We start from the raw sequence: 26,096 nt of genomic DNA, 5'->3' as shown, positions 1-26,096 counted from the left end.
TTAATGCCACTGACATAACAGTAAATTGAAATCCATTAATTGACTGAACAATTAAACAGCTTCTCTGCTAGACCTGGATGTTAATGGCCATGGAATGGCATAAAAAGGAATGATCAGAGCAGGCAGCTGAAGGCACTCTGTAAACATCTAGGCTGGCTGAAGTGCAGGAATGTGTGTTTACAGCAGGGCTGGCAGAGGGAGAGGTGTGAGAGCTCATCTGCACCAAGGCAAAGTCTGAGTCTAAGCTGCTCATATGGAAGTTTGAAGCTTTATTTATTTATTTATTTATGTATTTATTTTCCATCTCATCTTAAGAGTTACCTTGGCACTTAAAGGATGGCAGGGTTATGCTGGGCTTGAACTGGTGCTGGCACTGCTCAGCAGAGGGAAAAACACATAAGAGATCTTCAGCACCTCCAGGATGATTTGGAAAATGCCATCTAACCACAGCTTGGAGGGGTTTTTACTCTTTCTAGGAAGGTTGTTTGAGTTGGATGTGGGTTTGTTTGCTTTACCTGGCTGGTTTTTTTTTGTGAGATAGTAATAATAAGAAATAGAATAGGTTGGTCACTTTAGATTGCCAGTTGTTTATAACATTTCATTCCCCTGCTTTTTTCCATTATATATTATTTTTAGAATGTGGTAGGTTAAAATAACAATTGGTTTACGTTCATTCCTTTAACACTGAACTGAAGTGGTGCATCTTTTATGTAATAAAGACGTACCAAATAGGTATGAAAATGTAAGGAGCTCTTTAGTAACACAGAACACACTGGTTTAGGTTATTGTTTACTTTATTGCCACTGTTTGTGAATGAAGTTACCTACAAACATTACTTTAGAATATAATGTTGAGGAGACAGAAATATTTCTGTATTTTAGGATGGCCTAACCTGTGTCTGAACTACAAAATAAAGAAGTTTTACAATAGATATTGTTTAGGATTATTTGAAAGCTGAGGTTCATGTTGGTAGCAAAGGGGCTTCCCAAGTCAGGCTAACGTGTTCATTTTAGTGAAATAATTTCAGAGTTGTGCAAATCTATATTGTCAGAGTTAGGATAACACCACAAAGGAACCACAAGAAATACACAAACCCCCATTGTTAATTAAAAAATTGACAGGGAGTCAATGGTAGTTGCTTTGTTAGCAGGAATGGTTTGCTAAATTTAGGATTAAGGGGCCTGAGGATGCTGATTCAGAGTGCTTGTTTCCCTGCTGGTTTGTGCTGTCCCAGCACGCACAGGATGCAGGGGAGGTGGAGCAGCAGAGGTGGCAGGGCTGGCACAGCCCCACTCCTGCTCCCTGACCAAAACCTCCTCAGCAAATAAACCACAGCAGAGTGGAGCAGGATGGGAACCCTTGGAAACTGCAATCACTCCCTGGGTGATTGCATCATGCAAAGATAGGCCTGGGAACAGTCCTGACCATTTTTTCAGGCATGGGGACAATGTCTCATGTCCCAGCCAGGAGCCTGAGTCAGGCTGCTCAGCTCAGCTTTCAAGGAAGAGGGCAGCTCCATGGACTGCTTCAAAATGTCTCTTGTTTGAAAAAACCAAGATTTCATGTTGGCTTCTGCAGAGGAATTTTTTGCAGGCTAGTAATCTCAGTTTGGTTCAAACTGGAAATTTGCTCTACCAGGCTGGTAAGGAACTGGATTTACACATTTCTGGAAAGCAGAGCATTAGAGACATGTTCTGTGCACAAGAAACTGGCCCAGGTTGCCTTCTGTTTTACATTTTTACTTCACTTTTCTGAGGAGATATTAACAAAACAGTTCACTATATTTAGAATGCTAATGGCAGTCAAGTTACGTCAAGAGAGGGATCTATTATTACATTGACAGAATGTCAGCGCAGAAATCAGCTATAACTTGTTCTGCATGTCATTAGCTGGAAAAATCACATGCAAATTTTTAACATTGATCAAAATTCCATTTCTCACTGATTTTTTGCTGTGTTAGACCTAGGACAGAATAAGAAATTTTTTTCTTGGGTGTATTTTAGTACACAACAAAAATTGCAGCGCTCAAAGCCCATTTTTACCTCATGATAGTTTATGCATTCATTCCTCCCTTGGAAATTATGTTTACTTAAATTAGTGAAAGCTGGGTGAGGTCTTTTTACATTTAAAAGAGATTTCCCACATATCTGTCTTTGATTGTCACATTCTTCAGTGTGCTTGTCCAAATCCTACCCACATGCCGCTATGCAGATGAGGCACTCCCACATAGGGAATGTTCTGCACAGAAATCATGGAACGCCTAAGCAGCTCCTCTTTCTTTTTAAGAAATAGACTCCTAAAAACTATTCTAAAGACAGCACAATTCTGCCCACCAGCTGAGGATAATGTAGGGGTACCTTTAAAAGATATTGTTATATAAGCTGATAGAAGAAAAAGGAAAAAAAAAAAAACTAAGCAAAAATGGCGAAGTTTTGCTGCAGCTTTAGAAAAAGTTGCCAGCTGCCTGAGATGGCAGAATAAACTAGTTTAATTCACTTAAGCTATATTCTATTTAAGTTAAAAAACCGACACAGATTTAGTTGGCAAACCTCTCCATCCTTGACTGAAGAAAACTGCAATGATAAGACCAGGGTAAGATTCATTTGCTCTTAATTCTTTTCCGAAGCATCAGCCATCATTCCATGGCTGGTGAAGATGCTTTTCTCAGGAGCAGCAGGGCTGATGTGCTGGTTGTGCCTTGATTTGCACTTTAACACAGCTTTAATTTGCTTTCCAGATGAGAAAAGGGAACTCTGCTCTGTTGGGCAGTGCCAGGGCTGCCCCTGCAGCTCCTCCGCACCTTCACTGCTCCCTGCGCTGGGGCTCCTTTGCTGCCTCCTCATGAAGTCTCTTGCCAATTGTTTTTTGTTTGTTTTTTCCTTTGTAAGTGATTTTTGTGTCCTGGTTGGGGAGCAGCTTTGGCTCAGAGTGAGCTCCAGGAGCTCCTCAATTCCTGCTCACAGTGGGAGGACTCTGTACAGGGGAATTTATAATCCTAGGGGCTATTTGGTGATAGACGAATGTAAAAATGTCATCACAAATCATTATTTTCTACAAAAATTGTCTTTTTTCTGTTTTTTTCATTTTTCATTTTTTTAAATCTAACATTGTAGCTCAAACAAATATTTTTTTAAACCTTCCTTGTTCTCTTGCAATTTAAACTAAAGCAGACTCTAGTTAGAAGCTGGATTCTTTTATGCGTCCTATTTTTCTTATATTTTTTCTTGTTAGTCAAAATTAATAATGATGGAGTTTGCTGTTTGATTCTTCATAGTTCAGTGATTGGTTTCCATATGTTGAAATAAGTAACTATTTAAAGCCATCTGTTTCCCTTGGAAGTAAGAGTATTTTCATTAGTGTTTAGCATTTGGCTTATAGTTGAAAAATTAAATTCAGGCTAAGTTTAAGTTGATCTTTCTGGACATTATTCAAACAAAAATGTATGGGCTATTTAAAAGCTATAGGATTTTTTGATTGATAATATTTGAGGTGTTATTTGCATTTGGAAATCACCTAACTCAGACATTAAAAAGAAGTGTGATACACAAAACTGAACAAGAAAGCCTCCCCCTAATTAGCTGAGTGGGATGTAAGCCATGTAGAGGCCTTATTCAGGTCTTTTCCTTAAAGGTAAATTTCTCTAATAAGGTTCTGGCCAAAAGCAATTTTCTGTTTCCATATTATCATTGCCAAAAATTAGGAAAACATTTATTTTATCATTCAAATCAGAAGTTCTGTCTCCTCCTTGCTTTTGCTCACAATAATGTGATTTCTCTGCTAAGTTTTGGATGCTACAGATATTCTCAGCTTGTTCCTGGGAAAAGCCATAAAATCCTGAGTCAGGTCACTTGGCAGTCAAGTGGAAGAGAAAACTGCTTTTCCGCTGTATTGTATTGCTTTGAATTGCAAATGTCTTTGTATTTGCTTCAGGTTTTTGTTTCATTTTGTTTTGTTTTTAATCCTGCTGTTGCACTCTCTGTGTTAGAATCTAAGATTTATATTTCTTTGACTGTTTAATGTTTCCTTTCATCGCCTTCATAAATAGTAATGACTAGCTTATGTATATCCAGGGAAGTAAGGCAAAAAGCCCTTGAGTGTGCCAAGTCTGAAAAAATTTAAATTAGTGTATCAAATGTTAGAAGAAGAGGAATTAAGGCTCTTATCAGCTAACCATAAGCCCAGAATCTTTTAAATTCTAACAATGGTCTGGTGGATGCAGCTAAATCTGCCTTTACGTAAGAAAGACAATAGCAGATGTATGGTTCAAAGTTAAAGATTTCACCTGAATAAAAGCTATTTAATATATTATTCTAAATCCACAGAAAGGCAAGTTTTTATTCCGAGGTGTAGGTCAATTCTGGTAGGGGAATCCCACACTTTTTAATGAATGTTTCTCTTTCTATTTTCTAATTAGCTGCAGCGCTTTGATTGCAGCATGCCAGCCTTCAACGCTGAGATTTCTGCTGGTAATGAAGCACTCGAGGTGGTATTTAATTAAAGCAGAGTGGTGCTAGCAAAGACCTGAACACTAATCCTTCTGCATTGCCCAGTGTCCCCTTGTGATTGTGATTGATGAGTTGATTTCTCTGTACAACTTCATTTGCATTGTATGGCAATACCCGCAGGCAGAGGTGCTGAGCGTTTCTGGATCAGAGCTCCCCATTAGGACGAGCTAATGTGCTAAATGGGCTGGGGCTGGGCTGGAGAGCTCTCCTAGCTCTTAAGCAAGCTATTAAATCACGGGTTTATGGTGGGTGATGTGACTCTCCATGTAAATGCTGCTGTTTGTAATACCTTTATCTCTTTTTACCTTGAAAATACATATCCTACCACCCACTAGCTATCCTACCCATTCCCTCTTCTATTTATCTCAGTTGTTTTGTTGAAATGATCATGTCAGGTAGTGGCTGCTGTGAGAAATGGCTGTAGAGCTTTTTTTTTATTATTCATAGATGTAAAATAATTTTTTCAGGATTTTCTTAAACAGATAGGCATATTTTCATCCTTATTGCTAGAACTCTTAGTTTCTGACATTCGAACTCCAGTTTGAAACTTCTGTTATGCAGAACTGTTTCTTGCTAGCAACCAGAAGGTTGTAGCAGCACTATCCAAGCTCCTTATGCTGTCAGTTTGCTTGTCCACAAAGACAGAGCAATCAGCACTCTGCCCTCAGACCTGGTGTGAAAAATGGTTCACTGTCCTGTAAAAAGATTAGAAACCTTAAGAAAGTACAATAGGTGACAAAGACAATACAGCAAAGTCCAAATTTTGTCCATATTTTGTACCAATGTTAAGTGTTAATCATATCAGTAGAAGGGGTCCTTATCATTTATTCCTTGGATATTATCCCAACCGAGCAGGCACTTTAACACAAGCATGTCTGTATCAGCAATTTCACTACTGTGTAAGCTTAATTTAAAACAGGAATAAAAACTGTGGTTTTTTTAGCAAAGTTACTTTAACATTATACACATAGCATCCATTTCAGTATTTGCAAAAAGCCAATATTATAATATATAACACCGGTGTTCCTGGGATGTGCTCACATCTGACCAGATATCCACATCATGCACCTGTGAGCATTTCCAGCAGTGAGGAGAGTATTTGCTCTGGCAGCAGAGGAGCCAACAGTGTCCTGGGCTAGATTAGCAGGAGAGTAACTAAAATATTGACAGAAGAGATTTTTCTCTCTTTACCTGGCACTTTTTAAGTTGCATCCAAGATACTTGGCCCAGTTTGTGGCTGTCTTGTACCAGAAGGAAGGTTCGGCACAGGATGTGCTGGGGTTCAGGGTAAGAGGCTGAGGGAGCTGCACTTGCTCAGCCTGGAGAAGGGAAGGCTCCGGTGTGACCCAAGAGCTGCCTGTAGGCGCTCACCAAGAGGGTATCAACAATGAGCAAATCTCTTGCCAGAGGTGTATGGTGGGAGGAAAAGAGACAACACCTACTGCAAACCTGCACTGAGTGGTTATGAGGAAAAGCTTTCCCCATGAGAGCAGTTCTGCATTGGAGCAGTTTGTCTGGAGATCTGCACAGCCTTTCCTTTAGTGCTTTGATAAAAATGGGTGTAGCACAGACATGCAAAGCTTTAAAATGCTGTCTGTGCCTCCAGGCTCTCCTGCACTGCCTTGCTGCCACTTCAGGGACAAGGTTGGTCCTGCTGCCACTTCCTCTCCTGTCTCTTTAGGGATTCTCTGTCACCTGTTTGTTTTTAGATCAAAGTAGCATTGAACCCAAACAGAAGGGAAGTAATACTTTAGGTCTATGAAAAATAGCAGCCTTAGGTGTGCACTTGTATAACCTAAAGGGTTACTATTGCTTCTGTTGAGACTTTAGGCAGATTTTTATTTTCCAGTCACTGCTCATCTCTCAGGCCAAGTATTTATTCCTTTTGCAGCCTTTCTTCTCATGTGAGTGAATGTGAATGTGTGTTTTTAACCTAGCAAGGGTATTTGTTTTTCTGAGTTCACAAGTGCAGACTTTTTTTCAAATCCAGGTATCTCTGCTCACATTTGAACATAAATTGTCAAAATGAATGCTTCTTGCAAATAGAGTAGTTCTTGCATATTTTCCTTTTTACCAATCAAGGGATATTCTTGCATATTGTTCTTCCCTTGTTTTACATAAGTTTGTTGTTAAATGAATGGAGTGCCCACACAGATCATTGCAGGAATGATTGTGGAACTTCAAGAAGCTCCGGCTGGATATTCACAGTCTCCTGGTTAAGACAGAATAAACATAATATGCTACCAGAATTTGTCTATTTCAGAGGAGAACTGGGTTGCATACACTGAACCATTTTTATGGTCCAAAAAGCCAAACCAGCTGATTGTGCAGATACATGTAAGGAGCTTCCAAATTTGCCTCTGACCATGCAGAGGGTGACATGTTGGGCATTGCTGTTTCCTTGATGATTATCTGAATACAAAATGCAATATATTCATAAAAACTGTCCACATTCCCAATTCTCAACTACCAGTGTCTCAGGAAATAGACTGGTCTTGCTGCATCATAGCTGTGCTTTTGCTGCACTGTTTTTGCTCAGATCTGGGCCTTAGAGTTAAAAAGATGGAACAATTTCTGCAAAGCAAAACCACTGATACATGAAACAAAAAATACATTCAGTATGTACAAATAGATACATACAATCATGTCTTCATGGGCCATACTTTTCTCCTAAAAGTGAAACGCACAACCTGTGCAAATCTCCCTGTTGCTGCCAAATAGCTTCAGGGCTTTGCCATTTACAGCAGCAAAAATTTGGGGTTCTATTTGAATGTAAAAGTTTGGATTCTACTGAATTTCTAATCCTGGTGAGCTTGTTCAAGGGAAAGAATTTCCTTGTTTGAAACCCAGCTCTCTGTGTTTGCTTTGTCCGGTTGCTTTCTTGAAAACATGTAAAATTCCTCTTTTCTTCCACAGTCACTGAGAAAATTGTGCTTTCCTTAGAGAGGCAGCTTGGTTGTCAGAGGTGATCCTGCACAATGAAGTTTACTGGGAAGTAGAAGTTTCGTACATGAAAAAAGAGATTAGTTTTAGATAATTATTTTTGAATGTTGGTATCTCTTCTACTGCTGGTTTTCAGAGACATGTTCGGAATTGAGCTGACCATGTTAGCTGGATTGAATAGACTGGAAATACAAAATGGTAATACACATACCTCTAAGTATCTTCACCCATTTCTGATTATTATATTTATGGCAGATAATTTTTCTTTTTTCTCTTGAAAGCATATATAACAGCTAGTTTTCATCCAAATTCCGTGAGAGTTTTTTGAGGTTGCAGTTAGCATAGAGCTGACTAATGGTGCATACCTGGCAGATACAGTTGTAGAGGATTTTGTTAGGGTGGATTACTTATTCCTGTCTAATACTTAAGTAATTTGTATTTCAAAACCCAGAGATTATTTAAAAAACTTGCAGACATGCAAGTTAAACTGTTGTTGTGGAGTTTGTTGGCATCAGAAATTTGCATTGTTGAAGGGAAATCTCCTCTGAGCTTCTGCACTGACTCTTGAGTGCTCTGTTTTGTTAGTTTGAAATTATTTGCCTTTTTGTTTTGTGTAATTCTATTAAAACTCTTTTCACATAAGGCAATGGGAGCCCCCATTCAGGTGGCTCAGGGTGTGTAGTAGCTTGCTAATTTGTTTATTTTTAACTGGTATTTTAACTGCAGAGGTGCAATGATGTTGCTCTTTCAGATTCACAGGATGTAAGATGTTAACAAGAAAATTCTAGGAGCAAACTAAACTCTTAAGTTTCTGATTTATGTTTGTAAGAAATGGAAACAAAAATAGTTTAAATTGTCAAAAACCAAGAAAGGGAGAAAATGGGATTAAAACCAGGGTAGTTTCACCCTTTCTCTCGCTTTTCTGCATAGAGCAATAGATGCATTTGCAGTGTGCACTGCTTGAATTGTTTGAATTGATGACATATTCTCTGTTTAACTGGAAATATTTTATATCATAATTTGTTTGCTTCTGAAGAGTGTGAGAGGCCTTGAATTCTGTTTTTTTAACTGATGCTCAATCTGTGTTACTAAAATGAAGTTAAAACAATAATTTCAAAATTTTATTTCATAATCCTGATTAACAAACAACATGTACAAATCAATTTACTATGCTTCATAAGTCTCCATTGAATTTGGTTCTTAGTTTGATACCATGAACACATATATGTGTGTGTGACATTAAAATTTAATTTAGTGTGTGTTGCTTTTCTTAATCGATGCTGTTAGTCACTGCAGACCTCTTTACTGGAGGATTTAAATTTCCATTTTGACCTTTTATTAACTGAAACTAGCTGATTTGATTTTTTTTTCTTTTTTTTTTTTTCCCTACTATTCTTTAAAACTGTTGGCAGGGGAGATATTAATAGCTGTAGAACTTAGGAATCAATTTTAAACATGGAATGTTTTTGTTAATACATGAAGTCAACCAAGGAGCAGTGAACCTTTTGTGGTCATTCACACAATAAATATATGTATTTATAGATATACTATGTAAGTATAAGTTAATATACTTACCTTTTCATAAAGGTAATATACTTACCCTTTCATCAAGACCAACAAATGGATATTTCCAAGGCTGTGTCAAGTTCAAAAATATATTTTGGATCAATTGGCTACAATGGTATCTGGAATAAATGAGGGCAGATGAAAAAGTATTTTAACTATACCAGTCCTGTAGCCTGATTCTGTTCAGAATAACTCCCAACTGCATGAGCCATTTTGCATTAAAGTTAAGATACATGTGGAGGTCATGCCTTGCTTTCATTCAGTAACTCAGGCAGAATTAATGTGCTCCCCTCTAAGCCAGATAACATTTTCTGTCTACTGTACTGTCAATTGATGCAGTAAATACTAAAGGGGAGACTCAGATTGGTGGGGGCAGGTGTAGAAAGAGGAATTAGTAAAGAAGAACAACAGGACGAAGAGGGAGAGGGGAAAGAAAGGTTTAAAATATTGGGAAAAGTGAATCAGGATCTGAATGAGAAGAGAGGACAATTCACTAAAAGGATTGGCAAAATAGACTCAGTGAATTTGTAGAGGTGAGTTGTCCCTTTTAGGTCCCTGTTTTGGATCCTGAGTTTTATCCATCCAGTCTTCATGTCCTCTGAGGTGGACTGAGTCTGCCTAAGTGCATGCCTGACACATGTGTCACTTAACAGTTTTGATTGCTTTCCCAGAATTCAATTCACATGGTAAAGTTTTTGTTGTGTTTAGTCTCTGGCAGTTGAAAACTACTTTATTTCTGATGGATTATATAGTGTTGATTTTTGGTTGTTGTTCAGATAAGCCATTAAACATAGGTAGAAAAAGTGCATTTTAGTATAAAAACCATCCAGTTTGTGTATTGCGTTGTTCAGACACCTTTTCCAGAACACAGTCCTTCACATCCCTGATTCTAAATCTGGCAAAAATCAGCAAGCATTAGTGAGCATGTAGGTTATTGTTTCTTTTAAAATGTGTTTTTTACACATTTAAAAGCAGATGATGATATTGCTTTGCTCTCAGGAAAATTAGCAACACTTAAAATTAGAACTAATTGCTGTTCCAAGGAAAATGCTTTTGGTTTTACATGGGAGAATGTCAGTAATTGGCAGGACACACGATGCTGTCACCATGAGTTCAGGCATATTGCTGTGCATTAAAATGACAGTGGAATAGATCAGTTTGAGGGTATAATACATAGCAAAATTGTTCTACACTGCTATCAGAATATTAAATAAAAGGAAAAGGCTTCATAAAGTCTCATATAATCCCTCTTGGCATGGGTATGTGAGCAGATATTCAACTTTTTTCCTTTAAGTACACTGATATGATTAAATTTAACTTGACACAAGTGATGTACTGTACCATGTGATTGTAATATTTAAAAGAAAACCACTTTTCTGATTGAATACCTACTCACTATCAATTCCTGTGTAGCAGCATCTAATCAGAATTTCTTCTGCAGCTAAAATGCAAAGGCATTTGCTGTGTTCTCATCTCACTGGGTGCGCACTCAGCAAACGCAGAACAGCCTCGATATTTCTGCTATCTTATTTAATCTAATGTTCTGCTATAAAAGCCAGCCAGTTCCCATTGATTAGAAACAGTTTCCAGGCTATAACTTTTCTCTCCCAGAAGTGGTGTGTGTATTTTCACTAATTCTGGATGCTGTGGCTGCTGTCCAGGCCCCTGCACTGTGCAAACACAAACGCTGTTGGATGTGCCTGCTGTAGATTAGCCATATGCTTCTGCTTGACATGCCAGAGCTTTTCTCAGTGCTGTTACAGGTTTGGAAATGCCTCTCTTTCCACGACCTCTTCCTTACAAAATAAAACTGTAAACCAGGAAAGGTGATTTTCATCCAGTCCCACAATATATGCTATTTATTATAATGTATTGTTCCAAACAATGTTTTTCAAACTGACCAGGGTTAAGCACCTGCAGCACACGCAGAGACCAGCTTGGCAGCAAGATTTACTGTCACATGAGTATGTTCAGTCTTGTGAAGAAGATTTAGTAGTAAAATAAATCTCCAAAGGAGATGTGCAGGGAGAGGCCATATGGATTTGAGACCAGTTTTAGTCACTATTCTGGGGGACTGTGGAAATGAAGGTACAGGAAGAAAACTGGCTATGCCTTTCACAGTAACAGAAGCTTTTTAGAGATTTAACATGGAACTTGCCAGTCAGTATAGTCAGTGAAAGTCTTTGCTTTGCTATAGGAACCATTAAAGGATTTTGTTCATTAGCTCCATAACTGGAGATTCCCTGTAACACACTATTAATAAATTTTTGTTTGTTTTAGGCAGTTGTGACATTCAGCACTGCTTAGAAGTATATTTTGCTTTGCATAAACACATCTTAGTGCCTTTTTCGTCTCCTTGTTGAGAAGGTCTTTACCTTCCTTCAGTGCTGTGCCTTAGGTTGCTGATGACAAACACTGTTGGATAAACAGTTCCTTGGTAATGCTACAACAGCATCTTAACATAAACATCCACTGAAGTATGCAAATGATCTCGGTGATAAACAAGCATAGCAAAGTGTGGCTGAGGCAGCAAGCCAAGCTGTCTGTTCCTTGTGCCCAATGATATTTTGATTGTCATTTTAATCTTAGGAGTAAATAACATCAGCGATCATGTTCCATCATTTAATTTCAGTGCCAAAAAAATGAGTGCTGCTTTAACTGGCGTTAAACAAGATGGCATTGCTGTGGTGGCTGGTCAGTGCAGCTCAGGTCATCCATGTTCCATTGTAAATAACAAAATGGTGGCAATCTTAAAGTAAAACAGAGACTGGAAACAGACATTCTTTGAAAGCAATGTTAAATAGTTAATGTCTGTTTTTTTATTTTTTTTTTCTTATAAGAGCCTTAATGTCACCTTTAACATCTTTGAATTAAGAATGTCTTACTTCTAGCTAGGCTGGACTTAAAAAACCTTTCCATTTTTGTGCTCAAGTACCCAAGCAATACTTCTGTGGCTCTCTTTTGTTGCCAAGCCTTGACTCCATCACTTCTAAGCTCACATTTTGTGTCTGTCTTCATTAACCTTCTTCATAGCCATGTAAACCTGCTAAGTATCTTCTTTCCTAATGAATGCTTTGTGCCTGCATGTTGAAGTTCTCTTTAATCGACATCTCAATCAGGCAGCTTTCTTGCACTGTTTCCTCTCCTGGGTAAACCTTAGGGATTTCTTCTAAGGGTAAACCTTCTCAACATTTCCCTGGATATGCTGAAGTCTCTTTTTCTGAAGCCCAGTTTTCTAACTCTGCTGCTGACTTTCCTGGTCTTCCTCCAAATTCCCAAAGTCAGTCATGTCATTGTCTTTATGGAGCTTACCACATAAATGAAACTCTTAAATTTACCTGGTTTAAGCAAAGTAAAACAAAACAAACCAGCTTGCATTTGATCATTTGGCACGGTTTTGCAGGAATTGTTGTCATTTAACCCAGCTCATTCTGGCTTTCAAAAGCACCCTGCATCCAAATAGCTGAGCAGGGATGATCTGTCAGCTTTGCTGCTTAAGGCAGCTTATGGCACTGAATTCTCATTTCCCTCCCTGGCTGCCTGTGTTCCGTGTTTTATTTCAGGTGAGTCAAGTAATGATCTCCCATTTGTGGTACTGTGGTACTGTATCACACACCATGGATGAACATGGCTGTTGTGGTGCTGCCCTAGGAAATGATTCACTGTGAGGGATTATGAAATGTCCCCTTTCTTTTCTGAGGCTCCATCGGAGCTCAGCAGTGAAAGATTGAGCCCCTGGTTAAAAGAGGTCACTTAAAGTGCCCAGTTTAGAGAGATGACATTGGCAGTTCCAACTCTCTGCTCACTCTGGTGCAGCCACTTCACCTTTGTGAAGCACATAAAGGTCTGCAAAGGTCTCCAATGCCATGTTCTTGTTCTGTGTATTATCCTTGTGGCACTCTTCACTCATCCTGCCCGGTATTTAGTTTATCTATCACCATCTAATCACAAATTAGGTAGGTGAAATTCTGATCCCTTTCTCTCTGGCACAAATGTCCTTCAAGAATGTTTTTTCAGCACATGGCTGTAGGTTCACCACCTTCTGTGGCTGACAGATGGGGTAAATACTTGGCTCTATTCTATGCTGTGTCCATTGTAAAGCCAACAGAAACTCTGGACGAGGTGGCACCTTTAAAATGGGAATGAGTCGGTGACAACTGTTAATATCAATGAGATTCAATTGCTCCATTTAGTCACTTTTAAGAACCAGCTCTATCTGAAAAGGTTAGGTTTTTTTGGAGTAAACTGGAATTGAGGTGTTGAATTACTTAAAACAAATCTTGAATGCATAATTTTGGCTATGTTATAAGAACTTATCAGATTTCTAGAAATGATCTATTGAAAATTGCTTACCTGCAACTGGTTTTGGATTTGACTGTGCTCAGTTTTCTCTGCAGACTCCAAACCTTTGCAGCGTTCAATCTTTTACCACTGAGGTGTCATTTAGAGAAGATTTTTGACTCAAATTCTGGAAATACCTATGTCTGTGTGTGGGTTACAAGGCAGGAACTGTCTCAGTGGAATCCAGGAGAACAGGTTACAAAGCACAATGCAGAGCTGTGTCTGCACCAGACACAGTCTTGCTGCATAAGCGTGCTTTGTCACCTGGGTTAGTATGTCCCATACCTTCAGTGTTGCAGTAACGGGGAAAAAAAAAAAAAGTTTTTTTGAAATCACTTTATTAGAAAAATAAGAAAATGGATGTACTGGTTTTGTTACAATCCAGCTTTAAACTGTGGCAGTCGTTTTTGATAAATTAATCTTTGAAATAAATTTTATTTCAGAGGAAAAAATACAGATAAAATTAGAAAACTTATATGGCTGTAGTTACTGTTTTAGAGGTCATGAAGAAGGTGGAAAAAACTACTCCTTTCTATGAAGGTGTAAGGCAGTGTTCCTCTACATATGCTGAGGAGATGTTTGGCAGAAAATGAAAAGGTGCCATGGTTCACAGCATTAAATTAAATAATTGTGAAACTCGTCTTGCCTGCACTGTAAGAATTGCCACTTCCATACTGCTCTGGCTGTGGATTAAACAAATGCAAACATATTTTTGTAAGGAAACATTGCAAATACATCTCAGAGAACTCAAACATTGTTTCTTGAGGATGGAAATAGGCTAGAAGTTGTAACTAGTCTCTTCCTTCTCAGTAAATCCTTTATGAAAAAAGACATCAAATAGGATAAAAGTATAAAATCCATTTTGAAGCTATTCTGCTACTGTTGAAACCACACGGAATCACAGAATGATTCAGATTGAAGGGGAACTTCAGAAGCCATCTAATCCAAATATCCCTTTTAAATCAGGAGTAACTACACAGATTAGGTTGCTCAGGGGCTTTTAGAGTTCAGATTTGAAATTCTCCTCTCTGAGCAGCATTTTTCCAGAGCTTAACTTCCCTCACATTCATTATCTTATTCTTTGGAGCTAACCAGAGTTTCCCTTTTGGCAACTTTTAGCTGTTGCTCCTTGTTCTGTCACTCTGTACCTGCGGGTTTTGTCCCTGTAACCTTTGGTTAAGTGGAAGAAGATGCAATTAAGTTGTCTGAGCCCTCCGTTCTGCAGGCAGTGCTGAAGCAGCTGCCTCAGCCTCTGTCGTGTGCTCCAGCCCTGGCAAGCCACCACTGAGCTCCCAAGCACATCTCCTGTCCCGAGGCACTCCAGGCTGATGTTCCAGATGCTCTCCCAAGTGCTGTGCAGGGAGGAGGGATCCCTTTGCTCACCTGCCTGACCACCCTTGGCAAGTGCAGCCCGCAGAGCAGCTCACACTGGAAGGCAGAGCACTGCTTTGCACCCAGCTCTGCTCACCAGGATGCCACTGTGGGACACAAAGAACACAAGTGCACACGGCTGCTCTCAAGGGGAAGGAGAAAAATGGAAGTTTATTTTATGACTCCAACATTTATAGCTTTCCAAAAGTGAAAAGTGGATTGGAGGGTGACAGTGCCACCTCTCCAATGACACTGGTCAAACCAAAAGTCCATCAAATTTCTCCTCCTCCATTACAGAATGCAAAACAATGAGTTATTTACAGAAAGTTTTCTACAAGAATGTCAACATCAGAAGGCTTAGAAAATCTTAAAAAATCAGAGCGACACCAGGAGTCATCCTTTGCTGCAGAGCTGCTCTCTGGCCAGGCAGTCAGGCCTGGGCCAGTGTGAGGGATTGTCCTGTCCCCAGAGCAGGACTTGGCCAGGTTCTTGTCAGCCCCACTCCTGTAGCTTCTGCAGAACCCCATAACTGCTCCCTGTTTGCTGTCCTGTGGGAATTTGCATTCTGACACTTCACAAATGTCTTTTGTGAGGATCAGTTCAACAGTTTGGGACCTGGTCTTGATGCCCAAGGGCTGGAAATCATAGCTGAGTTAAACGTTTAAATGTTGACTGCTACCCCCTTTAAAATCCTGTATTCCAGATGGCTTTTCATGCACCTTTTATATTACTAATCAAACCCTTTATTTTTTGCCCTCTTTCCCTGCTTTTTGGGTACAAGTATGCTGCATCATCCTCAGTATGCTCTAGTAAAGGTGTTACACAAATGAGGTGGAATTTCCTCTACTGACTTGTGGATAACGATGAGATCCTTTTATATTTAAGACTTTTTCAAGGAAATTTTAAGAATGATTTGTCATTGTAGATATATCTGAGTTCTTCAGAGTGTCCTGCTGTATGGCTCTTAAGGCCATTTTAGAGAGTTGTTTTCCAAATGTGACATAAAAAATTGTTTCCAAGGGAAATATTGGTTGGTGGAATGCAAGGTTGAGCTGCAGTTGGGAAGACCTTAAGAGTCAGAGTTGGAGAAAGCAAGGGAGAGGCAGAAATCTTAAAGAGCAAGATTTAGATATTAATGTGGAAGCAAAACAAATCAGTGTGGCAGAGTCACGTCCACTTGGGCCACTGGAAATAGCAGGATAAAGATTTGCCATGTAGGATAAGGAAAGCTCTGGCAATAAATGACAGCATCATAAAGGCAGTGGAAAGCTTCAGCAGCTGGAAGGAGTGAAGGTGTTGGAGGGAAGGATTTCTCCATGTGTAGTGGTGTGTCCATAGCGTTATGTGAATTCAGGCTAAGTTTTGGCAAGTGGTTTGCTGCTTTCAGGGAAATATAAGTAAATGTCCTTCGCAGGCTGTCGGGAGGTTTCAGTTGCGGAATTGTTTTCCATACCTCAGGCACTGACGCAGAGTGAACATGTCACTATCCAACACACACAGCAGTAGCAAGAGCACAGACTTTTATTGAAATACAGTATTTTATATGTAAAAGAGACCAAAAGTAAATATTCCTCTGCAGTGGGAGAAATGAAATGGTACTTTCCTGTTAAGGTAGCAAAGAAATTCTCTTTTGCTTACTTAGTGTTACCTTTTCCCCCTATGCTCTCTGAAAAAAAGTTATTCTGCATTATCGTTCTTAATTTTGAAAGCCGAGTTTGGCTTTGCCCTGAACCTTCCAAAAAAGAGAGGGGTGGCTGGAGCATTCATTTTGTGTGATTGCAGAGGCAAATGATGCGAGTCAAGTGGCCTGGTCAGATAATTAAGCTACAACAGAGAAAGCTCTCAGAGTCAGTCAGTTGTGATTATCAGCTCAGTGTGGCTGGATGTCTGATTCCTTCTGAAAAATCCAAAGTGGCTGCTTTTATTATCATTAACTGGGGAGTGCCAGCAACAAACCTGGAAGAATTACACTGCCACTTTAAAGAATTCCAATATATTTCAGTTGGAATATAAGTTTAATGATGAATTGATGACTGTTTGTTGCTCTGCACACCCCTTTGAATTGGAAGGTTTGTTAGAATAATTCCGGTGTTACGTGTCTGCCCTGCTTCTGAACCCTGATGTCTGTAGGCAGTCTGAGTGGCAATAAATGTGTATTCTTTGGGGCTGTCTGAAATCCTTTTAGTTGTTTAGTTTTGTTCGGTTTTTTTAAAAATTATTTTTCTTTTCTTTATTTCTTTAGATAGAATTCAATCATTTTGAGGCTATCTCTGGAGTATCTAGCAAAGTTCTTTTAATGGTGAAGTATTAGGTTGCTTAAAGTACCTCACAGAACTAAACCTTGGTAGCAATTCTGAAATATTTCCCCTGCTAAGCGAGAGGGATGTCACGAAATGAAACAAAAAAGGAAACAATATTTCATTTGAATGGAAGGATAAAGTAGATTTAATCTAAACCATGCTAGTTCAGTATCGAAGGTTTGCTTGTGGCGTTTGGCAGTTTTAAAATCAGAACCTTATTGGTATTAACTCTGCCACATGGAGGAGGAATTAATCCCATGGAAATGCACACATGTAATGGGACATGGTAACTATCACAAATCCTGCAAGTTCAGGGTGCTTTGGGTCTCTGAGTACAGCCGTGTTAATTTTCAAACAAAAACCTCCAGCTTCCGGCAACTTCCACAGTAGCATTTCCAATGTTTTTTAAACAGCTATTAATGCAGTCAAGCTGTGTTTTTTCCCTCCTTCTCTGTGCAATCATCTGCTCAGTGGTGCACTCCAGCAGCAGTAGCAGGAGCCAGAGGAGTGGCCTGCTGTGATTGATGGGGCACAGCCCCGCTGCAGGAGCCACATCTGGATCAGGGTTTGGGAGCTCCGGGATGTGGGGAGGGAGGGCACAGAGCCCCATCTGGATTTGGGAGCTCTGGGATGTCAGGAGGGAGGGAGGGCACAGAGCCCCTTCTTGATTTGGGAACGCTGGGATGTGGGGAGGGAGGGCACAGAGCCCCATCTGGATCAGGGTTTGGGAACTCTGGGATGTGGGGAGGGAAGGAGGGCACAGAGCCCCATCTGGATTTGGGAACACTGGGATGTGGGGAGGGAGGGCACAGAGCCCCATCTGGATCAGGGTTTGGGAACACTGGGATGTGGGGAGGGAGGGCACAGAGCCCCATCAGGGTTTGGGAACACTGGGATGTGGGGAGGGAGGGCACAGAGCCCCATCTGGATCAGGGTTTGGGAGCTCTGGGATGTCAGGAGGGAGGGCACAGAGCCCCATCAGGGTTTGGGAGCTCTGGGATGTCAGGAGGGAGGGCACAGAGCCCCATCTGGATCAGGGTTTGGGAGCTCTGGGATGTCAGGAGGGAGGGCACAGAGCCCTGCATGGGCTCCCCCTCCCTCAGCACCCCCAGCTCCCTCACCCCTGCGCTGCTCACACGCCCCCAGCCAGCGCTGATGCTCCTCTTGGGCAGATGCTGCATGGCCTGGGAGCAGAGCAGCTGCTAAGTGTATGGAGAATAGAGGCAGCACCATGGTACAGCAGGTATTTTCACTTTTATTTTCACTTTTATTTTTACTGGAAACTCCTGGTTTTTAGTCAAGCCAGGGCAGTTCTTATAAACAGCTGCACCACTGCATGCAAGGCTTCTAAGCCGAGTATTGATGCTTAAATCTGAAGCAGGGCAAGCTATGGGGAATCGCGTTTTTGCTAGATGTATCTGTGCCCTTAGAACCAGCAGGTTTGCAGAGAAACGTTGCATTTTTTCTTCTTTGTTTCTGTGCCCTAAGGATACGATGCAGTTTGGCTCATTTAACTACAGTACAGGAGGCTTTCTCTAAATGTGAAATATCTCTTGCCAAAGAAACAAAATGCACCAAACGGAAAACAGAGCAAAACAAACAATAAACTGTGAGTTCGACTTCAAAACGCAGGCAAGCAGAAAGGTTTCCATTGAATACATTTTTATGCACCAAATGTGTTTTTAAGAAAAAGAAACACTGCTTAAGAAATGTTTTCTCTGCTCTCTCCTTTGTGTACAAACATAACATGCTTGCCTTATTATGTTTTGACACTTTTTATACATTTCTTAATTATGAAATCTTTTCAGAGGAGGAGATGCTGAAAAGTCATCTGAGATAGGAGGAGCAGTTTAAATTCTAAGCTTTTGTTCAGATGGGATAATATGGATGAAATAGGAGAATCTTTACTTACCTACATCGTTGGAATTTTTTTTTTTTTTTTTTTTTTTGTTCTTTAGAGTTCAACATTTAACCAGAAAGCAATAAATTTGATCTTATACACTGCCACGTAAAGCATATTTTTCAGTTGAAATGTGGTTTTCATTAAGACTCGGGCCAGAACATTTAGCAGAGCCTGACTGTCTGCCATCCTTTGTTCTCCTTGCTGTTGCCAACAACCACTTTTTTAAAAAACCATGCACAAAGTGAGCATTAAGGGGTCATTTAATCTTAAAGATACTTGGAACTGAGTCTGAAGGGACAACTTCTGTTCAGCCCCTCCTGCCTGGGTGGGGTTAAGCCATGCCTGTGTACTGTCATGCACAGCTTTGAAATTACCCTGAGTTCATAGGCTAATTTAGGATCAGTATTTCCTCTTGCATTTAGTGCTATTTCATATTTTCAACTTAATGCATTAGAATTTGTTATTTCTTTTATTAATTTCACTTCACTGTGTTTTAAAGAGCACAATAAAGGAACATTTTAGGTGATTCTATTTAAGGAATTTTTGGTTCCTTAAAATCTATTCAAGTGTCTCTCTTGTGAAGTCTGGAGTTTCCATCAACCACATGTAGGCACAAATGTATGATAGCTGACACTTCATTGTTCTTGACAGAAATTAGTATTTTGAACAATTTGCTTTGCTATTATTAACCAAATAAATAGTAAAGAACTTGTTTCAGCATACAGGTTTTTATATTAGATTGCAATACCTTGTCTGTTGAATTAATTATAAATAATAAATTCACTCTAATTTTAAAGGTTAGGAAAGGCTTCAGTAGTCACTTATTTTAAGGGATGAACATCTCAGATTTATTGTCACTATCATTTTAAACTTAGGGCCTGCAGTAGCATGTGCAAGTTTAATTTCTTTAATGTCCCCTGTCTTCCAACAATTGAATGAACCTGCAGGGCCTGCACTGATAATCTTGTCTGTCAGTTTTCTGCTGTAAGCACAGTGGGGTTGGTTTCTTCAATGACAAGGCTGTAAATCTCTGAATATGTACAAGTTAGTTAAAAAAAAAAAAAAGAGAGAGATAAATCCCTGACCTTTTGTTATTTACTTCTTAATTGGGTCTCAGTTATTAATAGACTTTAGTTGAAGAAGTCTAATGGAAGAGGTAGAAGAGTCTCAGCATTGTGGAGGTTCTGAAATTGCCCTCACAATTTGCCATTTTGTGATAAATCTAAAAAGTTTGGAGTCGCTGGTAAAAATAATGTAAAAGTTCAACCCTCTTAATTACATATGAGCTGTAATTAGCACTAGGTGTGGACGCTTTGAATATTAATTGGGGTCCTCATGGAACTGCTGTCAAGGTTAATGAGGAACAGTGGGGGGTCTCAGCAACATCTGGTTCAGGGCTGGAGGTGGCACAAAACCCTTTTGGTGGAATGCACCTGGACATCCCCCCTTGGTCCCTCTGATGCCACTGCTGCCCTTTTTGAACAGCTGCTGGCTCTGGTGGCGTGTTCAGCATCTGACAGGAAGGAGTGGCTCAAGGACCAGCCCTGACCAGCTCCTGTGCTTCAAAACCAGCACAGCGAAAATGCTAACAGAGGCAGAATCTGGGTTTGCTTTTGCTCCTTCTCACCCCTTGCTCAAGTCCCTCCTGAAACAGCTGATTAAAAAATTTAAGGTTGGCTGCCTCCCACGCAAGTTTTAAAAGTACTTCTTTAACATTTAATGAATGTCTCTGGTGTAATCCAGTCATTCCTGGGTTTTGCTTCATCTGGATTTAAATATATTTTTCAATAGTGAAAATATTAGGTAAGAGAAATGAGAAAGGAGCCTTGACCATTTTAATATTAGAGGGTAAAAGTACACATTTACAAGAGGTTTTAGCCTCCACAGAAATTTAACAGGACTAGTTCAATGCAACATTAACCTTGCTAAATTGCAGATAGACAAACAAATCTTAGTGACTTAACCCTGTGAAGTCAGTAAATGACACTGATTTCCTAAAGATGGATGAATGAAACAATGCAAACAACTCGCTCAATGCCATACATAAAACCAGCAGCAAAGATGGGATTAAAATTACAGAGGGTTTGATTGCTAATATAAAGTTCTGTTTTTTTCAGACACACTAAGTGCCTCTTACAAAGGAAAATTCAGTTTTCTCTTTTAAGCCTGTCGAGTACCAAGACTTAACTCCTGTGTGAATTGTTAAAAGCTCTTGAGTTTAGGATGAGTTGAGGTCAGAGAGCTGATGTCTGAATTAGCTGAAATTGGCTGTAAATGCCCTTAAGTACAAAGTGCAGAAGAATGTCTTTTATTCTTCCACCCTATTTTAAATTGGGAAATCAAGGACTGATGAGTAGGAATAAAATCCCTGCAATAGTTTTGGGCAGGTGCTTGTACATGTGTTGGTGGGAAAATGATGGAGTAGTTTGAAAGGTAATTAAATTTTTGACTGTGTATTTTTCTATTCCTTGCTTATTAGTGGGATAATTTTATTCTGTAAATTAGTTTACCTGAGGTTGGGATAGTCCCTGCACTAATGGCCTCTAATTGTGTCTCAGGCAAAATCTCATTCTGGACACTTTTTATATAGGTTCAGAAAGATTGCAGTGTACATTTGCTCCTCTAGAATTATTGCTTTTTGGTGTGGAGAAAACATTTAGTCAGAAGTTTTTAAATTGATAAATTAACAGGCTTGGCTATTCTTTATTGCATCAAATGGAAATATGCATCTCTCTATAAAGATATGAGGCTAGTGTTATTAATGCTATAGGCTAATTGTGATATGGAAATGAAATACTGTTGTCTTCAAATGTAAAACTTTTAAAGTTCTTAAATCTATTTCTCTTGACATAGAATTGTTTTCTTTTATGTTATTTAAGGTTTTGAACTGATGCACTTGTAGATTCAAATACTTAATATTTTGACTAGATCTCATTACTATTTTACATTTGTGGCATGCAATGGCTCAATGAAGAGTATCTCAAAGTATTCTGAATATCTCAGGGCACTATTGCACATAGGTATTTTTAGTGTTTGTTAACAGTATGCACCCAAATTTTGCACAACCTGTATTGTGTTCTGTAAATGGTCAGTCAGAGTGATCACAGACTGGGGGCTGAGCTTACCCCAGCTCTGTGCTGGCAGTTGTGCTCAGGCACCTTTGGAATTAACTGGCTTTGTCCCTTTTCCTTGTCTGAGCTGAGGCATCATTAGTGCAGGCAGATTTCCCTGACCTTTCCTGCCTAAAGACTGGCCTACAATTATCCAGCGAGCAGCCGATTGGTTTGTCTAATTATAATAATATTTAATAGGGTTAGCAGGATGCATTTAATGCAGATAAGAAATATCCTCCTCAAGAAGCAGCAACTGTGCCCTTTTCAGGCCAGGATGCTCTCTGCGTTACGGGTGCAGGACCTTCGCTTATTTTATCTCACGCCATGTTTCTTCCTTTATTATTATTATTATTTTTCTTTTCCCTTTGATTTCCACAGGGTAATCAGGAAGCTACAGCACCTCCTGACACAATGGCACAGCCTTATGCCTCAGCCCAGTTTGCTCCACCTCAGAACGGTATCCCTGCAGAATACACAGCCCCACATCCGCATCCAGCTCCAGACTACACAGGCCAAAGCACTGTTCCAGAGCACACGTTAAACATGTACCCTCCTGCTCAGACACACTCTGAACAGAGTGCAGCTGACACAAATGCACAAACTGTCTCCGGCACAGCCACAGTAAGTCAAGGTTACTGCTCTTTCTAAAGCTCTGTGTTTTGTGTGTGTTTATCAATAATGTTTTTTCCCTTGACACGCTTCGTTTGCATCAGGCTCAGGCACCATGTTAAGGTTGAAAGTCTGTCAGAGTTTGCTGTTGAACCTGGAGAATGTGTTTTCATTGGTTTTGGAGCTTTGTAGAACCTGCAGTTTCATTTTCAGTGGTGTTAGACAAAATGATTAATAGCCAGCCGATGAATCACAGCATAAATTTTAATTAAGTCCAATATGGAAAAACATTGCACATGAGTGTTTGTAGGCATTCATTTTCAGGGCCAAAGAAAGCAACGAAAAAACCCTAACCAGACTCATTTGATTATTTTTATGACCTCTGTGTTTTCGACACAAGCAGTTTTAATGAAAGTATTACTTGAATGGTCCTGTACAAAATTTACTGTGTGAATTAGTATTGTGAAGAGCATGTCTGCAATATTGTATTTTCTAGAGAGCTTGTTTGTGCAGCCATTACCCAAGTTGTGTGTGGATCTGTGCTAAACAGAGCAGAAATGATAGACTTTCCGTCTATTTGATTTATATGTGAAGTTCTCAAGTGTCATGAATTATGCAAGAGGCTCCTTGGATGGCTCTACCTTGTAATTTAAGTCACAAATTTCACACACTGATAGTTTAGTGTTTCTGTCTTAATTCTAGAGTGGGACCCAATATATCCAGGGCCAGGAGCTGGCAGGTTTGAGCCATCACCCAGCCCCAGTGTTACATGTGCAGGATGGGGCACAGAACAGTGCTGGAAGCATCTCCTGGCCGTCCTCATCCTTGCCTCAGCCATTCTCCGTGCCTCAGTTTACCTCCCCTTCCTTCCTGGTTCATATCCAGCCTAAAAGGTTTCATGCATTAGGGCAAGAAGAAAAGGAAAGCACATTCTCCTAAATGAGCTCTGCAAATTTATGTTTATTGCCATGCCACTAATTTCTTTGTATGGGTTGTGCAAGAAAGGAAAGCAATATCAAAGGCACCAAGGAATATTCTTTGCTATTATAACAGAGAAATCCTTGTGAATTAATTAAACATTTTTGTGGTTTATGCAGTAATTTTTTGTTTGTTTGTTTGTTTGTTTTATTTCTAACTTGGTAACTTTTTATTGCCCTGAGTTTCTCTTTTCTCCAGTACTGGGAGAAAGTTTAAATTAAAGAGCATCCTATTTGCTGGTATCTCATAGCATTCTTTGCAGCTCTACTGTGTTTCCTCTTATCCATCTCTTTGCTAACTTAAATTCCTGGTTCTTTCCAGCTTTTAAAACTTGCTTCCATAATCATTTTTGATTGTTGTCTAACTTTTGTCAAATACCACTGTCTTTGGTTTAGAGCAGGAATCCTAAGCTGAATATATACTCCAGAAGAGATTGGATATTGACTAAAAAGATAGAATTTCCTCCTGTACCTTTTTTGTGCTTTTCTATTCTCTGATTTTGCTTGGTTTTTGTGACCACTGCTGCAACTTGAACAATCCCCTATGACGGCCAGCTCAGCCTTTTCATGTTTTGAAACTGTTTCTGTTCAGTCCTGAAGTGAAATCCTGACAGTGCTAAAATCAGTGGTAAAAGACCCGTTGATGGGAGTGGGAGAGGAGCTCATCCCTCATCATTTATTGCTTTCAATTGATTGTGTTTCCTCACCCTGTTTTGATTTTTCAGTTTGAAGAAATGTCACTCACTTTATCAGAGAAGTCGGGGATGTGTTTTCCCAACACTTTCCATAGCAAAGGCTGGTGAAAAGACATAGTTTGGATTGTCTGCAATGCCCTTATCTTCTTCAAGTGCTCTATTCAATCCCAGCTCTAGCAAATCCAATGATTCCCTGCTTCTGATATGCAAAGAGGCTTTATTGTTATTTGGTTTTGTGGCCTTTGCTATCTGCTCTTGCTTTTTGCCTTCCTAGTATCCAACTTGTATTTTACCTGTCAGACACCTTTTCCCTTCTGTTTCCCCTTGGAGTGAATTTCCATTCTCTGCAGGATAACACTTCAATTCCACTAACCTGTTATATTCAGGGAATGTGGTATAGTTATTTGCTCTCTTTATTGTGGATCCTTTCCTTGCATTCTGGTTTCCTTTCTTGTAGAGGAATGGACAGAGCATTTTGAAGTAGCTCTCATGCTGTTTATAAAGAATTCGATTTCCTTCCTTTTAACTTTAAGGTCTGTTTGAGAAAGTTTTAGTATGGTTTGGTTTTTAACAAGATATTTTTTTCCAAATTGTAATGCTATATTGAAAGCTGTGGATGCTCTCCCTCAAGAGCAGTGCAATGAAAAGGCAGGTTTCTAAGAAATGTGCTCATCTATGGATCTGCACTGACATTTAACACATTGTGAACCAGTCAGGTTTACAAATTTACAGACAAATATTGCTTGCACAATTTAATTACAGGTACCTAGGTTTAAAATCTGTTATTCTGGGTGTCATTAGCCATTGTTCTTGGCAAACTGTGGTGACTTTATAAATAGATATGTGCAGATGGATCCCAGGCAGATTTAATATGGGCTTTGTAACATTATTAGGGTCCACCTCTGTACTCTATAGGTTTAATAATATAAGTTTTCATTATGAAGAGAGCTTCAACAGCACTGTGTCAGCATTGTACCTCCATGTGGTCTTTATTGTCAAAGCAGAAAAAATATGGGTTTTTTTCTAATTTCTACTAGCTTTGAGAATAGTTGATTTCCAGTTGAAGAGTTTTAAGGGGAATTGGTGTGGGGACACGGTGGCATTTGTTTGGTAGGTCCCAATGGTTTTATTTAGTTTCCTTTCAGTAAGCTGTTTATGACATGCATTTGAAAGAAGAATAATCAACTGGCCAATCATTCATAAAATAAAGCTCTTGTGATTAAGGACAAGCTGTTGAAGGCAAGACCAGTTTTTGAATTTTCTCACTCATACATGTATGAACATGTGAAGCTGGATATACCATTAGAAAATGGATGTTAAAATTTTGCAATGGGAACCTAAAAAACTGCAGGGCAATTGTCTAAACTGTAGAATTACTAGCAAAAGTGACCTAATCTCCTCCATGAAGGACTGAATCCATGCTGAGGTGAGATACATCCCAGGCTGAGTGTTCAAAGTTCTTTTCTCTTGTCTGAAAGAATCGGTCACTGAACTGGAGCTCACACTGGGTCTAGTGGTATCTAAACCCCAGCTGTAGGGGGGATAGAATATAAGAAAATAAAGATAGTGTAGAAAGTAGTTTCACCCCTAAGGAGTTGCAGCTGGGCCAATTATCAAAGATCAGGAACAGGCCTGACTTTACCAGGCCACAGCTGAAAGCAATGAGAAGCAGATGCTATAAAAGAGTGGGGTGGCTGGGTGAGAAGGGAACTGGAGTCAGTGGCTGCTTTGGGAAGAGGAAAGAGTCAGTGCTGTGAGGAGATGCCCATGAGA

The 26,096-nt window shown here is 39.6% G+C and overlaps 1 protein-coding gene across 50 annotated transcripts in view; it reads left to right on the top strand.

Annotated features, from left to right (window-relative positions):
* RBFOX1 (RNA binding fox-1 homolog 1) overlaps positions 1 to 26,096 on the top strand; it is a 1,150,782-nt gene that overhangs the window by 1,002,809 nt on the left and 121,877 nt on the right. For 49 of the 50 annotated variants that reach the window (XM_074553000.1, XM_074553010.1, XM_074553007.1 and 46 more), the window contains one exon: positions 22,421 to 22,663. The exons of the other annotated variant lie outside the window; for it this stretch is intronic. In XM_074553000.1, coding sequence (XP_074409101.1) covers positions 22,421 to 22,663 — 243 coding nt within the window. The remainder of the gene's footprint in view (positions 1 to 22,420; positions 22,664 to 26,096) is intronic. 50 annotated transcript variants of the gene reach the window in all.

This window comes from Zonotrichia albicollis, chromosome 16 (assembly GCF_047830755.1).
Source record: "Zonotrichia albicollis isolate bZonAlb1 chromosome 16, bZonAlb1.hap1, whole genome shotgun sequence".
In the NCBI taxonomy this organism is placed as follows: Eukaryota; Metazoa; Chordata; class Aves; order Passeriformes; family Passerellidae; genus Zonotrichia; species Zonotrichia albicollis.
Note: the sequence above shows the minus strand (reverse complement) of the source record. Positions and strands in the feature narration are given on the sequence as shown.